Source organism: Molothrus ater, chromosome 2 (genome assembly GCF_012460135.2).
Source record: "Molothrus ater isolate BHLD 08-10-18 breed brown headed cowbird chromosome 2, BPBGC_Mater_1.1, whole genome shotgun sequence".
Classification (NCBI taxonomy): Eukaryota; Metazoa; Chordata; class Aves; order Passeriformes; family Icteridae; genus Molothrus; species Molothrus ater.
In genome coordinates, this window is record NC_050479.2 from 87,547,666 (window position 1) to 87,563,076 (window position 15,411).

At 42.1% G+C, this 15,411-nt stretch overlaps 1 protein-coding gene across 1 annotated transcript in view; it reads left to right on the top strand.

The window, feature by feature from the left end:
* TEAD4 (TEA domain transcription factor 4) overlaps nt 1–15,411 on the top strand; it is a 51,558-nt gene that overhangs the window by 17,862 nt on the left and 18,285 nt on the right. The window contains exons 4-5 of the mRNA XM_036380822.1: nt 13,348–13,412; nt 14,045–14,107. Coding sequence (XP_036236715.1) covers nt 13,348–13,412; nt 14,045–14,107 — 128 coding nt within the window. The remainder of the gene's footprint in view (nt 1–13,347; nt 13,413–14,044; nt 14,108–15,411) is intronic.

Consider the following 15,411-nt stretch of genomic DNA (forward strand, 5'->3'; position numbering starts at 1 on the left):
GCACTTTCTGCTCTGGTGACTTCTGGTACCACTAAAGTCTTGCAGAATAATTTTATGAGTCCTGCCTGCTAGAACACTGAGGGGGTACAGTATTACAAATCTGTCATTTATGTTTTCCAACGATTTTTTTCCGTGGGAGAAGCCATACCTGTAGCATTTGTACTAAATAAGCTGTCACAGAATTAGGTATTGGGTGTCTCCTGGCATCTTCAGTACTGATGTAGAGAGAGTAGAGTGAAAAAAGCTTAGTACCTTTGTGAGATATTCATGGAGATGTTAAATAGACCAGGTCTCCCAACATTACTGAGAGCAGAGAAATAAGACATGATAATTTGCAAAATGATACCTTTTTTGACATTACAAGAGAGACAATAAGATCTTGGAAAAAACCTAATGATTATCTTAGCTGTCCAGTGCTCCCTTCCACCGCAGGAACACCTGGCTTGGAGCGCTTTTTTGCAAGAGGGTCTAGAATTGGTGGCAGTTTGTTGGATGGCTGCTCTGAAGGAGTCAGTAGTTTGGCAGCTGCTTTTCCAACAGGTCAGCCATTTCTGTGCTGAGCAGGGTGGGGCAGACAGCTGGGGGCAGTCATCCATCTCCCAGGCTGGTGCCATCTGTTTGTGAGCTGCTGATAGGAAATACTTAGAGATGTCCAAAGCTTAGAGGCTGAGAGATAGAAGCAGGACAGTCAACCATGTTACTGGTTAAAACTTGGAGCAGGCAGTGGACCACAAAGTCTTGCTTTTATAACGTGACTTAAGATGGGATGAAAGGTCAGTCTGATGCTAAAAGCTGCCAGGTCACAGGTGGTCCCTCCCACCCCTATTCTGAAATGATTAGGTAAATTTGCAGGATAATGCCTTTATCTCAAAGGGCTAAGTTATCATTTAATGTTCTCTCCAACCTCAAAGAGTCACTAAAAGTAGAACTGACAAGCAAATGCATAAATCCAAAGAGGCATAAAACATACACTGCCTGTCCTGGCTCATAAACATTTCTTTAGGAGAGGGAGGAGCATGGTTGTTATTTAAAATAAAACCTACAAGGTGAGAGTCTTCAAAAGCTTTCCTCCTGTATTATAGTTTAGCATCTTACCTGGTGATGGTTCAGTCAAATCTATTGAAACATGCTGAGAATGTGCTCAGTTGACACTGAACTGAATGTTCCAGGTAATTGCTAAATTTCTATTTCAGCTGTGATATCCCTCAGAGAGATACTTCTGAAGCTCCTATCCCTTCCATTATTATGACCTAGTGAACTCCAGAACGGCCCTTTATCCCATGATTTGGGAAGAAAAAAGGAATCTCGTATTTTAAACACTAGAAGATGGACAAAACTTGGATTAGTGGACAATTGGTCAGGATGCAGACTTTGCCCTCCCCTCTTGTGGTAGGTGTAATGTTTCTGGAATTGCTTAATAATGAGATTTTGTTTCACTCAGTCGTCTTTCAGCTTTGCTTTTGTGTGGCTCTGGTTCTTTGTTTTCAGCTAGACGAAGCCAGACTGCTGGAGACATGAGCAGTGGGTTAAACTTCTGCTGGAGTTTCTCATGCTTTTCCTTCCATCTCCTTTGTAAGCCAGGTTTATGGTTCTTTGTGTTAAGCTGTATGTCAGTTTAACTGGTGTTTTCTCCATGCAAGCATGAAAAGAAATATTTTTGCAATAATTCCAAGCATTTCTTAAGTATTGAGAAATTTGCCACTTTTGAAATACCAACCCACCAGGAATCTTCTTGCAGTTAATAGTACTGGCTGTGGCATCTTTCCTCAACATGCTTAGTACTGAACATAAATATAGTAGCAATCTCATTGAGTACTACATGTTATCAAAATTATTGTGACTCCTTTTGTGGGGGCTTCATTTTGTTGGTTTAATAAAGGGCACAACTTTTTCCTGTCCCTTTTGATTTCTTAGCAGCTTTGTAGTCCCATATTTATCTGTCAGGCTTAAAAACCAAGTGAGCTGTGTAGTACTACGTTTTCCCCATTGTATATGTCTGCAGCCACAGAGTTTTCATCACATTTAAGTGACTTCATTGGCAACATTGCATTAAGTCTTATGGCTCTTCCTCTGACTTTTTAATTTTTAAATTTAAATTTAAATTTTTTTGTAATTCTCTAAGATAGAGTGGTATATTGTCAGAAAGGCACTTGGTTTGGGTTTTTTTTTTGTTTTGTTTTGTTTTGTTTTTGTAGTAACACATACAGTTTGACTGATTTATAATTTAGTAGGCCAGATTTTTGCTTTGTAGGTGTATCCACTCATCTGCCTTTTAACTTAGAGACTGTTTATATTTAATTTTTCATCCTTTTCCCTCATTGCATGTTATTGTTTTGCTTCTGCTCTTCTTTTGGATAACTTTACACATTTCCAGTGATCTTCTGAAAAGTTTAGTTTTAAAAAGCCTTAGTGTTCTTTTACATATTAAAACCTACTTCCTTCTTTCACAATTGGCTTCAATACTATCAGTTGTTAATTTGCTCTTAAAAATACCAAATGTTCATTAATACTTAAAAATTCAGATAGAATTCAAAATCCAGGAACAAAAATCAGATATGGAAAATGAAAGTTAATAGTGCCCAGTGACTTGGGTTTCTTCTCTCTTTAAAACAAGTGCATGTAAAGCTATCTTCTGGACAGGTTTCTGCAAACACGTTACCAGAAAGATCTCAAAAACATGGAGTGAGTTCTGAGAAGAGCAAGCATACCAGACTTAACATTGAGCTCTGGGGGTTGAAGGGACTGATTTAGGAGGAAAGATTAAAGTAGCTAAATATACATAGCTTGGCTAAGTGATGACTGAAAGGTGGAGGGTGGGGGGACACATAATAACAGTCTAAAAATATTTGAAGGGTGTTAACATTTAGGAGGGAGAGGGATTTTATGTGGAACATGTGAGCATGACTAGGATTAATGGGGGAGAAAGAGAGAATATAGGATGGATATCAGCAAAGGCTTCAGGACAACATGGTGTTCAGTGCTGAGGGATCTCTCTCCTATGAAAGGCTGCAGTGGAAGTGCTGTTGTTGGGGGCTTTTAAAATTGTATCAGAGAAAACTATAAGGATTGTATTTGTGGAACTAGTCCCAGAGAATGGTGTGTCTGCATGTGCACACGTGTATCTGTGAATGAGAGGAGGATTCCAGATGGAAAGTGCTGTGGTTTTACACAGGAAACAAGAGAACAGTGGACATTAGGTGGCTTTACTCTGTAAATGTCTGCATTTTTTGGTCAATTGTTAGTATTGTGATTCATACTACCTGTGGTTTTGTGACATGAGCGTGTTTATTTAAGTGATTGACTGCAGGAGCCCTTCCTTAGGTCTGAAACAAAAAGAGCAGACTTCTAGGTAAATTCCAGGAGTGCTTTCTCAGAGTTTGTCTTCTGTCAATTAGCCAAACATTGACTAGAGAACGATGACAGCATTTCTCAAGAAAGGGTGTGCATATACATGGACAGAGCTGATAATGTCAATATGCAGATTGTGTGGACACCTGGCCTAGGAAAAAAGGAACTCTTCAGTGCAAGTATGAAAAACCTATCAAGTGAACTTTCTTTTAAAGTCTCTTTCAGAGGCACTCCTTAAACAAAACCAGTGTGAGACAACATTACCTTTCCATTTTCTAGCACCCCAAGTGAAGGGAAGCTGCTTGTTCAGAAAAAGCCAGTTTTACAGCCAAAAGAACAAGCAGTGTTCTCATTCATGTAGGATCCAGATAATGAGCACAGGAGAACTAGGGCTGTCTATTGGTCTAAACAGTTGCTCATTAGCTAATCCATAACAAGCCCTGTATTGTCTGTGTGTGGTGAAGATCTGGGCAGCAAAGCTGGGAAGGCTGTGTGCAGTTTGTGCCCAGACAGATGGTCTTGTAAATCTGTTGGTCACTGGCAGAGCTGACTGAAACCTCTGGGGCCTGGGTACACCTGCTGCTGAAGGGTGCATAGCCAGCAGCTGTTGCTCATTGCTGTCACCTTGAACTTGTGACCCTTCTTCTGGGTACTCCTTCACGTTCTCAGCCTCACTCCATGCACATAAACAGCCAGAGTCTTGCTCTGTCTCTGGCTTCTTGAAGAGGAAATGACACTTCTCATGTAAAATGCCTTTAGAATCACTCCTCTTTCCTCTTGGGTTTGATTTGTACAATAGTTGCAAATGCTTTTTCCGGGAGTCTGTGGGCAGGAGTGCAAGGAGTGTAACCAATGCTTGCTGAGGTAACCCAATAGCAGTGCCCAAGCTGCTGACTGCAAGCACTGCAGATTCAGGCAGGCTTCTAAGCATGGCAGTGTTGCAGGGAAACACACAGCAGCACGTGTGGCACTCAGTTCAGAGCTGCTTTCAACCCTGACTGGAGATTAGGAGCGTTCCTGCCTATAAACATGGCATCATCAGCTTTGGTTGCAGAATGATAGAAAATGGTGCTGGGAAAGACCTTCAAAAATTATTTCATCTGCTCCTGGGCTCAGAGGCAAAGCCAGCTGTACTTGTGATGTTCATTTTTAGTCTGATCCTTTATGGCTAAAGTTGTTGGAAAGTGATTTGACAAATCTAGATATAGAAGTTTTCGTATATCAGGTAGCTGAAGCACCTAGATTTGTGCAAATTCCCTTCTGGATCCATGTGCATTTTTAGGTATCTCTGCAGCTTAAATAGTTTTGTCGTCCTCATGTTCCTGCTCTCCTGCCTGAATCATGGTTGCCCAGTTATCTATCAGATTTACACGGTAGACTCAATCAGGGAACAGGTACTTAAAGAGTCTGGAAGAGAATTGTGCTGGTATTATAAGAAAGAGAGCAGGGTGGGAAGGAACAGGGAATATCACAAGCCATTGTAAGGAATTTTCATGATCTTGGCAGAATTCAGCTATTACCCAGACCAGTCCCTGGGTGACTATGCAATTATTTAATCTGTTTTTCTGCTAGGTTTTTTTGTTCACATTCTCTTTTCATCTGTTACAGAGTGTGACATCTTTAACAACTATTCTTGATAATGTTGGGATGGTGTAGAACAGTTGTGTTGAGACCAAGAGTATATTTCCTTCAGAAATGGTGAGATGACCTTACAGTTCACAGCAGAAGAAAAGAGGGAGTTGCTAGTCTTGTTTCCTTGCTCCCCTGCTCTGCTTCCAGTTTTGTGCTCCTGTTCTTTAGGCAAACATCAGTTTCTAGAAGACTCCTCGTGGATACGTGTTAGATTGCTAAACTGATAGCAAACTAGGTTGGCAAAATGAGCTGGACAGATTTCTGCCAGATTAGAGTTGAACTCACCCTTTGAACAGTCCTGGTGAGAGAGAGGGAAGGGGAAAGGCAACCACATTTTTCAGGAGTGTCCAGGCATTTGTTTCTGCCGATTCTTTAACTTGATGGCTTAAAGTGATCACAAGCAATGGGTGCACTGTAAATCATGATGCTATGAACTGAAATTGAGTGGTGGCAGCTATTCCACTTAAAAAATCAGTATTCATTTATTTATATAATGCAAGAACAGTCTCTGGGTTCTTTTGCTCTCCTTGCTAAGTGAAGCAGTCATGGTTCCTCGCAGGACTGAGCCAGACCAGAGCAGCTGCCCTGAGAACTGCATGGTCGTGCAGCAAGTGGCTGCACAGATCTCACAGACCCCTTTTAGCTCTAGTTTCTGTTGTAGCTGAAGCTTTGAGCACTCATCTGGGTTTGACCAGTCTTGACCAGCCTGTCATCTGGAAAGTGCACAAGATGAGCACGTGGGGCAGAAATCTGCCAGAAACTCTGTACTCTTGCTGCTGGCAGGGGCAGCTGACCACAAAATCAGTAGAAAGGCTTAAGTTTTTGCTATCCCTTAGGGCAACATCACTGAGAATTGCTTTCAGATGCCCCACAGTTATTAGAAGATACCGAAACGAGCAGATGCTTATTGATCTAAAGAAGAATTTAGCAGATGTCCAGGTCTGGAATGTAGAACTTGGACTGATGGTAACTCGAAAATACTGTTACACTTAAGGATGGGTTTCAGTGCTACCCTCAATAGTCAAGTTTCTCTGAACCGGGGCCTTGGTGAGTAAAGTGTCTTAGTGCCTCAATAGGGTCATTCTCAGGTGTCCCAAGAGACTGAAATCTGTTGGTTTGACATGCCTTTCCATGTAGGATTGTTATTGGCTCTTTCCTGGTATATGAAGGACTCATGTTACTATATGCAGCTGCTTCGGTGTAATTGTGAGATTTCCCAGCCAAACTGAATCTAAACACTTTCTGTAGGGTTCTTATCAGTCTTAACCCTGGGAAGTACCAGAACAAGTCCCAGCTCTGCTCCTTTTGCAGCCCTTAACGTGTATATGGAAGAGCACTTATTGGATGGATTAACTTACATTTCTGTGGCCTGAGGCGATAATGTGGGAAAACACAGCTGATGAGGACATTCAATTTATGCACTGAAAAGCACTATTAAAGACTGAGGTGTGGTGAAGAGCTGCATTGCCTGGAGCTTCCCATTAGGCTGATGGGGAGGGACTTCTGCCTGTGTACATTGTTGTACCTTAGAAAGTACTCACCTTTACAAGGAATAACTTCACATGCCCTTGGGGCAGTAATTACGAGGCAGTTTAACGCTGTTTAGCCTTTAGACAAATGATGCAGGCACAGGAAGTGCCTTGCCCATTTTCTTACCAGCCTGTTTGTGTGTGAGGGTTAGGTGGAGTACAGTTCCAGGCTACAGTGTCTCTGGTGGCAAAACTGGTTTAAGAGGTTCTGCACCAGTTCTTCCTCTGTTCTCTTTGCTGTGCCACTGCCGTGGTTAATGTGACTGCAAAATGAACTAGTTCACCAGTCCATTTAAAAATAGGCTGATGGGGAGAAAAACAAATCAAAACCAACAAAATCCATATGAGGATGGGGAGTTTTATTTTTTCATTATTGGTAATTAGAGTGGTGCATGTCAGTCTTTCCTCCCCTGTCCCCCCTCCCCTTTTCCCATGAATTTAGTTGCTACAGCTGCACACAGGAGTTGATGGAATGTTGCAGGAGGAGGAATGACAGCTAAGGAGAGGGAAACCTCTTCCCTTTGTTCTAACTACACCCATGGTGACTGACTTTTCATTTATGTCCAGTACTTGTTTGGAACCAGTAAGAGGCTTCTCCAAAACTGCAGGGTCTATAATTATTATCCCCATCCATATACCTTGTGTGAAGCATCTTAAACTGATCATCAAGAAACAGCAGTTTCTAAATGGTGGTAGCATTGTTTGTGTTTCTGGCTGTGAATTTAGGTTGTGCAGTGGCAAAGGAGAGGGGTAAACACCTTTCCAGCAGAAGGCCTTTTACACAAGAGAGGGATTCAGTGTTTAGACCAGTTAGTAAATGAAACAACTGAGTTTTATGACCTTGGACAGATGAATCACCCGACTGCCATGTGAGGGGCTTGACTGGTACATCCTGCCCAGCAAATAAAGCTTTGATTTTCTCATTTCAGAAGAGGAAGGAGCTCAGAACTTGCACAGTCAAATGATGAAAACTGGTATTTTGGGGAAGAGCTGACTGTGATGGTGCTAATCACTTCAATGTTGTGTTTTCAGGCTTTGGCTGTTTTGATGTTTTTCAGAAATACTGGCCTATCCTTCTTTGATTCTTTATCTCAAAATCCCCTTACTGTAGGGAGTGCATGAGCTCAGAGAATCTTTGTGTGGAAGTTTCACCCTGAGAAAATTCAAGCAGGGAATAAATTATCAGAGTGAGGAAATTTTCTTCTTTCAGCTGAATATAAAACTCATTGGTGTGTGTAACTCTGCTATGGAAACTCGAACCTGACTATTGATCACTGAAGTTCTGCTCTGGTGGGGTAAAAGATGTCTTCATAGGATGGGTCAGTGCCATAAAATGCAATATGGTTTTCCATGGTCATGGGAAATGATCACTGTGTGATGGTCACAGTGGTGTATTAAGTTCCAATATTGCCTCCTGAGTAGAGGAACCAAACAAAATCTCACCAAGGCTCTGGTGAAAAAACACAGTTTATGATGAAAAGTAAGTCTTAATAAAGGTAGCATTAAAACATTATTATATTAGTAAAAGTTGGATGTCTGTGCATCTTGATAACCATCAAAAAGACAAAAATGTGGTTTCTTGCACATGTAGACCTATTTCTGGAGCAGCTGATGTCCAGGAAGACATTTAGCATAGCTGGGAGGAGGAAACAGTGGAATGAGAGATGGGAAGTAAGGCTGTGGAGGGAGCTATGGATGGGGCAGAGCCCAGTGGCAGTTAGTCCTGTATGGTCATGCAACCGCACCACTTTTGTCCAAAATGTCTGTCTTGGTAAGACTTGGTTGGCACTTGGTTTTGCTTTGTATGCACAGAGAAACACTGACATTTGGTGGACAGATGAGGTGTCCTTACCTTCCCTCTTTTGTCTAGATTTATTTGTCTGATGCACACATTTCATTATGTTTATGCTGATTGTAACCAACAGTTAATTAATTAAGTTCAAGGAGATAGTCATGTCCCAGGAGATATCAGTAAGTGACACAGAGAGATTGAAATGAGAATTGAGATGGCTTTCTTGACCTTGCTTTGATAAACCTTTCACTGGATACAGCTGGATAGTTGCTTCTCTTATAGAACTACTTATAGGTAGTTGTTAGTGTTTGCTTTGGGTACAGAAAGATACTGAATCTGCCAAGAAACATGCCATTTCCATGAAACATGACACTTCCATGCCATTTCCCACTGAAAGGATTTTGATCACTGAATTCTTTGATCTCACTTTCTTTGGCAACAGGTGTGTGAGGAAGTGTTAAGTCCTAATGAGATACTGCTTATGAGAGGCAGAAAAATTAATATACCTTTACTAACAGAAAGTCAGCATGAAGCTTTGAGGTAGGACTGGAAAATGCTTTCTGTGGTGGTGGGAATTCCCTTTGATTATCCCTCTTCCTTACAGGAAGACACTTCTCTGCAGTTATATTCAAAGGTGCACAGGTGTAGAATGGAGAATCCAAAAGCCTCCTTATTCACTTCTCTTAGCAGTTCCTTCCTGCATAACTATTGAATGCAAAATTTTGCAATTTAGTGTAAGACTGAATGGGAGCCAAATTGCTGCCCTTGGAAAATTATCTGTTAAGAATGAGAGGTAAAGAATGTTCTGTAAGGCAGTATCTCTTGACTGCTTTTTTTTTGGTGCCATGCTTCCCAGGGGAAGGCTCTGTGGAGGATAGAGGTGCTGTGCCACGGTTGGAATGTTGGCTGGAGCTCCATGAAACCCAATGCGCGGTTTCGACAGAGGAGTCACAACTGTTGGCAGGTTCTGGTGACCATGGCAGACCTCAGCGGGAGTTATTCTAAGAACACAACATATGATCAGATTACTGAGGGACACTTTACATGGCTCTAAAAAATGAACCATCTGACAGTTTGTGACAGCTCTGCCTGCTCCAGCCAAGTGAGGAGTGCTGGTCTTTGCTGACCCTGCAGCCGGGGTTGTGAAACAAAGAAGGTGCCTTCCAAAGCCTGTGAGCATACAGCCTTCCAGCCACATTACACCTGCTTACATCTAACTACTGATAAGAAACACAAAAGACATTTAGGACTTGCTTCTCTTGTAGTTTTGATTCACGGTAATTTAATACCGCCATGCTGCAGTTTACTGGGCTTGGCAATTTACATAGTTCTATATTTAGTAATCCCTGTGATGAATGTCTTTGTAGAGTGATCTGTTTGTTTGGTGGTGGTTTTTTGTTTGGGCTTTTTTTTTTCTTTTTTCTTTTTTTTTTCCTTTTTTTTTTCTTTTTTGTGCTACCAGTATCTTTATTACCTTAATGTAACCTGCCACTTTTCTGTTTTAACCTGACTGTGGGGACACACTTCTGGAATACGAAGACTATGAGAGATATTAGCAAGTGGGAAGTGAATTCTAAAACTGGAAATTTTGATGATCCACAGTTAAATGATCTCTGTGTAGAGTTTCTTTCTAGAGAATTTCTGTACTGGTATCCAATATCTGCAATTTGTACAACAATTTCCCCTCCCACTAGTCTTTTTTGGTGAAGTACATGGCCTGAGAGGACTTTGCAATTTTTGCTGCTGCTGTTGTCAAAGACAAACAGTTAAATGCACACTTATGGAAATACCTCCCAGTTTCCCAGGCCTGACTACAGTTTATTGTCTCTCCTCCCTGCTTCCTACTCTGTTTCCCTTCTTTTGTTCTCTCTAACACTCAGTCCCTCTTAATTCCCTTGATGAGGTGCTGGGTGACGCAGGAGATTGGCATCACTGTGTAAAGGTCTCTTTCTGCCAATTCCTGCCTTTTTGTTTGTTTTGTTTGTTTGTTTCCCTTCTGGTGCTCCTTGTTTCTAGCTGCTTGTCATCTTTGCATGGGTTTTCAGTGGGCTGCAGTCCTTTCAGGGTTGTCTCTGCTCTGGCGTGGGTGCTGCAGTTGTCTCAAAGTGTTCTTCTGTCATGGAGCAACTTTTTCCAAGATGACTTTTCCAGCCACATCCCCAGGAATGTCCCCTACCATGTCTCCTTTTCTCTATATTCATCTTTTTACGTATCTTGTATTTCTCCTGTGCATTCTCATGTCTCCTTTTGTGGTTCCTCTTGTGTCTCCTCATGTGTCTCCTGTCCCTACTGGCTCTTGCCCATTCCAAAATACATTCAAGCAAAGGTGGCTTGTGCTCCTCTGGTTGAGGATTTGATGGATTGATTGTTATTTTCATCCATTTTGGTGGTGGCTGGAATTCACTATGACTGGCACAGAGCTGTTCATGGCATCCTCTCAGACCAATTACCCTGCAGCCCCTACTATTGTAGCAGAATAATGTTCTGTCAGACTGTTCAGCCTCCATAATTTCTTTACTTGACACACTATACGTATGAATTTGCTCCATAAAATTTATTGTATCTGGTTGAGAATCCATTGAAATTAATTTTGCAAGGATCACCCATAATTGAGCCAGTGTCTGGAGAGTTCCCATGTGTTTAAATTTTCAGTGTAGCCTGATACATGCCCTTTAGAAGTTTGCTTCAAATTCTCCACGTCCACTTCTTCTCAAGCTAGTTTTTCCCCTCTTTTTCATCAACTCATTCGCCTTGCCTCTCAAAGGATCCCCTTGTTGAAACAAAAATTCCCTTCTTTCTTTATAGATAATAGAGTTTGAGTGCCTTGTTCTGTTCAGCACATTTCCCATTTCAGATGTTTGTCACACAGTCCTTCTGAAATTTCTTATGTTGGCATCTGTCTGAGAAGAATCACTTCAGTTGTTTCTTACCTTTCAGCTTGGATCCATGTCTAAACAGGTGGAAGCTTTGAGAAGCCATAAATGTTATTGTTGGCACAGGAGGAAGGTGGTGTGGATGTGTGTTGCTATAATTGGTCTCAGCTTTGTGAAAATGGTTTATGTGGGTTGGAAGAGCAGCCAGGTGGAAGGTGGCAGAACAGCATCTGCTCCCACCAAACTCTCCTGGGCATGTCACTGTGCTCAGGCAGAAACTGTGGGAACTGAAGAGGTCAGTGCTTACATGGCAGGGCATTGTGTTTCTGGCACAGACACAGTTCCTAATTTGTGTTTACAGGAGCTGGAGTGGATTTCTCAGCTACAGACCTGTTTCTTCTCCCAGGGGAATAAGGGGAGCTGCTACAATGACACTATTAGGGAAAGATTAGGATCTGTGTATGTAAAATGCTTTCCCATTCCTATGTGTGCATTGGTTGTGTTTCATGAACCTGGCCTAATTGCAGTCATGGACATTTGCATTGTTCTGTTTCAGAAACAGATGGAATTAAGGGCTTTGACAGTCCTTCCCTAAAGGCTTGAGTGGTCAATTTCAGCAGTCTTTCCTTGCATACACTTTATTTCAGGGTTGAGAGAAATAAGAGTTTAAAATAGAAAAAAGTTACTGCTTTTTCATGAAATATTTAACTACTGGAATAGTTAATACTGATAGTTTAATACTGATTTCACTGCTTGCCTTTTCATGTCTGTGATGTCCTAATATACAAAGTCTTTGCCCACAAACTTTCCACAGACAATACTAGGGTTTTATAATTATAAAAGAGCTGTGACTTTGTTTCCTGGTTCATTCCTGCTTCATTCTGCAAACACTTGCAGCCATATCAAGATGTCTCACAGCCTTGCAGCTCCTACTCCCAACTTTTTATTGCAGCACTATCTTGATACTACTGTGGTGACCACAAATGTTTTATTTTGCAGAGCCTGCTCTTTCACTGTCATGTTTTCTGCTTTGAACCAGCCTTGAGTTCAGATGTGTAACTTCTGCCTTCTGTTTCTGCTCTTAATTCCTCCATCTCCAGAAAGACGATAAAATCTGTGTGACTGCTTAGATGTGATACACTAGGAGCCAGAGTAATAAAGCTGAATAGTCTGCCTGCAGGAGCCTGAAAGCACTTGTAATTCAGTGTATCATATCACACTGATAAATTCTATGTAGCTGTTTCCATGTGCTTCCCCCTTGTTGTTTATTTTCTTGGACTTGGTTACACAGAATGACAGGCTCCTTTTGGTTGGAAGGGATCTTCAGACTGCCTACTCTGGCCCTGCTGCTCAAGCAGGGTCCAGTAGGTTGTTACTATCCTCCAGGGATGAAGACTGCAGCCTCTCTGGGCAGCCTGTGGCAATGTTTAACCACCTTTAGAATAGAAAAGGTTGGGTTTTTCTTTTTTTTAAATTCTTTTTAGACAGAATTTCATGTGTTAATTTGTATCAGTTGCTTCTTGTTCTGTCTCTGGGCACTATTGAGAGGAGGGTGGCTCCCTTTTCCCCTTTATTGCCTCCTATCAGTATTTATTTTATTATTATTGATTAAAAACTGCCCCTAGGTCCTCTCCAGGTTGAACAGACCCAGTTCTTTCAGCCTCTCTTCATAGGACATATGCTCTAGTCTCTTAATAATATATGCTGACTTCTTGCTGGACTTGCTCCAGTGTGTTCACACCTTTCTCATGCTGAGGAGACTTGATCTGGACTCAGTACTCCACATGTTGCCTCAGCTGTGCTGAGTGGAGCTGAAGGATCACTTCCCTTGACCTGTTGGCAACTGGGATTTGCCATAAAGGGTGCATTGCTGCCTCACTTTCAGCTCATTGTCAGCTGGGACCCCATCCATTTGTTCAGCCAGTTTTCACCAAGCCACCTTGTCCAGCTATCTAGCCCAAACTTTGTCAGTTTGTCTATGGGGATGTTATAGGAGACTGCTCCTAAAACTCAGACTTCTACCATGTGCACTAATAAGTTCCTTTCTAAGAAGGAAAAGAGTGTGTCAGAGTCATCCTGCTGCTGATCTCTGATCTAGATACACAATAGAATTATCTATTTTGTTGGGGTCACTGCTTTCTAAACTTGGATTTGCATTATTTCTGTGTTCCAGGCCGAAATGAGTTGATTGCCCGCTATATTAAGCTGAGAACAGGGAAAACACGCACAAGGAAACAGGTAAGGTACAGTTTTCTCTGGAAGGATTAGCTTCTGTGGACCTTTAGAGATTATGAGGGCTAATGAGAACAAATTTCTTGTTGTTCGCTTGTTGGTAGTTTCTGACTTTGGTGGAAGGAGGTTGTTATGCTGAGCTGGTTAATAAGAATGGCAGGAAGAGTCAGCTCAGGCATTTTACAGGAGGTTTGTAATGCTCATGTCTGCCAATCATATCGTGACCCACAAATTTTTCTGCTGTTAAAAAGTGTGATTTTATTTGCTTGGCCTACTAATGAATGTTTCAGGGAGCACCAGTGGTTCTCTGCATGAAGATTTCTTGTTTAGCCCAAGCAGATAAGTCAGCAATGATGATTTTGAAAGTACCTGTCACACAAGATGGAAAAGGAATCTTTGTAATTTGGGCATGAATATCCAGGCTATGCTAGACAAAGCACTGAGCAGCCTGGACCTGCCTTAGATGGCTCATCTTTGCAGGCCCTCCACCCCATTTCATGGCACTGGAGTTATGTGCAGAAAAGCAGCTCCTTGGTACCCCAATCCATCCTACCCCAACCCTAAATAACTGCCTAATTCTACAAGAGGCTGCCAAGTATTCCTCTGGAATGAACATGGAATTTTGTCTTTCAATGCAGGTATCTAGTCACATCCAGGTGCTGGCAAGGCGGAAAGCTAGAGAGATCCAAGCCAAGCTCAAGGTATGATGGATATCCCTTAGCAGTTTCACACAAGCCCCCCCCCAGGTCAGCTATTCCCTCTTTGAATGGCCTTTAAAAAGCCTGAGAGATTAATCACTGAACTGTAGTGAGCTGGAGAGGAAAAGGTTCTTCCCAGGAAATGTTGTGCAAACATTCATTATTGTTGAAGCTCTGTGACGTCTGGAGCAATTTCTATTTAAAGAATAAAGAAACAATAACTTTTTAAATTTCATGTGTCTTATTTCTACCTCCAGTTTATGCTGTTGTCATTCAAATCTGAAAGACCCTTAGACTTAGGAGTGTGCAGAGAGTGTTTACCTGAGCAGGAATTGTTTATGGTTACAAGTGCTGACCAGTAAGCAGTTGCTGGTGTTGTGGTGGCCTTAGAGTTATCAGAGCACCAGCTCCACCTCTACTAGAGGTGGTGATGTGGAGTTGTCCACTGAGAGGAAGCAATAAAGCCAGCTGGCATCTTCTCAGGTAAAATGGTGCCAGCTGAATAGACTTTGCTCCTTGATTAATTCAGACCTGATGTGAAGAGGCCGGTGCTAACGAGAAAGAGAAAATGGTTGAATACTTGTTTGAGAAAAGCTGTGTTTTCCTTTCCATAGGAAAAGCTCCAAGATCACCCTAATGAACCTCTTGACATTTATTTCCACTCGGATTTGATGTGGGGAAATGGTTTATGTGCTCAGACTGAATTGCCAGAATTGTTGAGAAGGTCAAGTTTGTATGTGACAATTGCAGAAGAGGGTGTCTGTCCCCTGTTAAAATGTGAGCTATCCAGAAAGGGCTTGCTGAGCAGGATGTGAGGTCTGAGACTTGTTATGTTTCACTGAGACAGCCAGAGAAGGAAGGTGAATGCTGACCTTTCTCTTTGGTATGGCCCTAAGTAATCTGGAAGGAAGAGTTTGCTTTCCTGGTTTTCCATGCTTCAGGTGACAATAACCATGACAGCCCAGCCCTGACTACTGAGAGATGGCTGTTAGCATGTGCTTCCTCTTGGCTGCCTGGGCAGCTCCTCACTGGGCACCAGGGCAAATGGACTGTCCTGTGTGTGAGCTGCTGGCACTCAGCTGCCCAGGGCTGACATGCATGCAGCTCTGTTGCAATCAGTGATTGTCTCTAAGCCATGACAGCACCCCCCCACATCCCAGCCCCATTTTAGAAAGCTGTGCTGTGTCTTTTATTAGCCTGTTGTGTTACCAGCTGCTCTGATAAAGAGAAGGAGGCACAAATTACAACTATCTAATTCAGTGCACCCAGGTAGGGCTGCCTCAGCTTGAAACCTGTGGTGCTGTTAA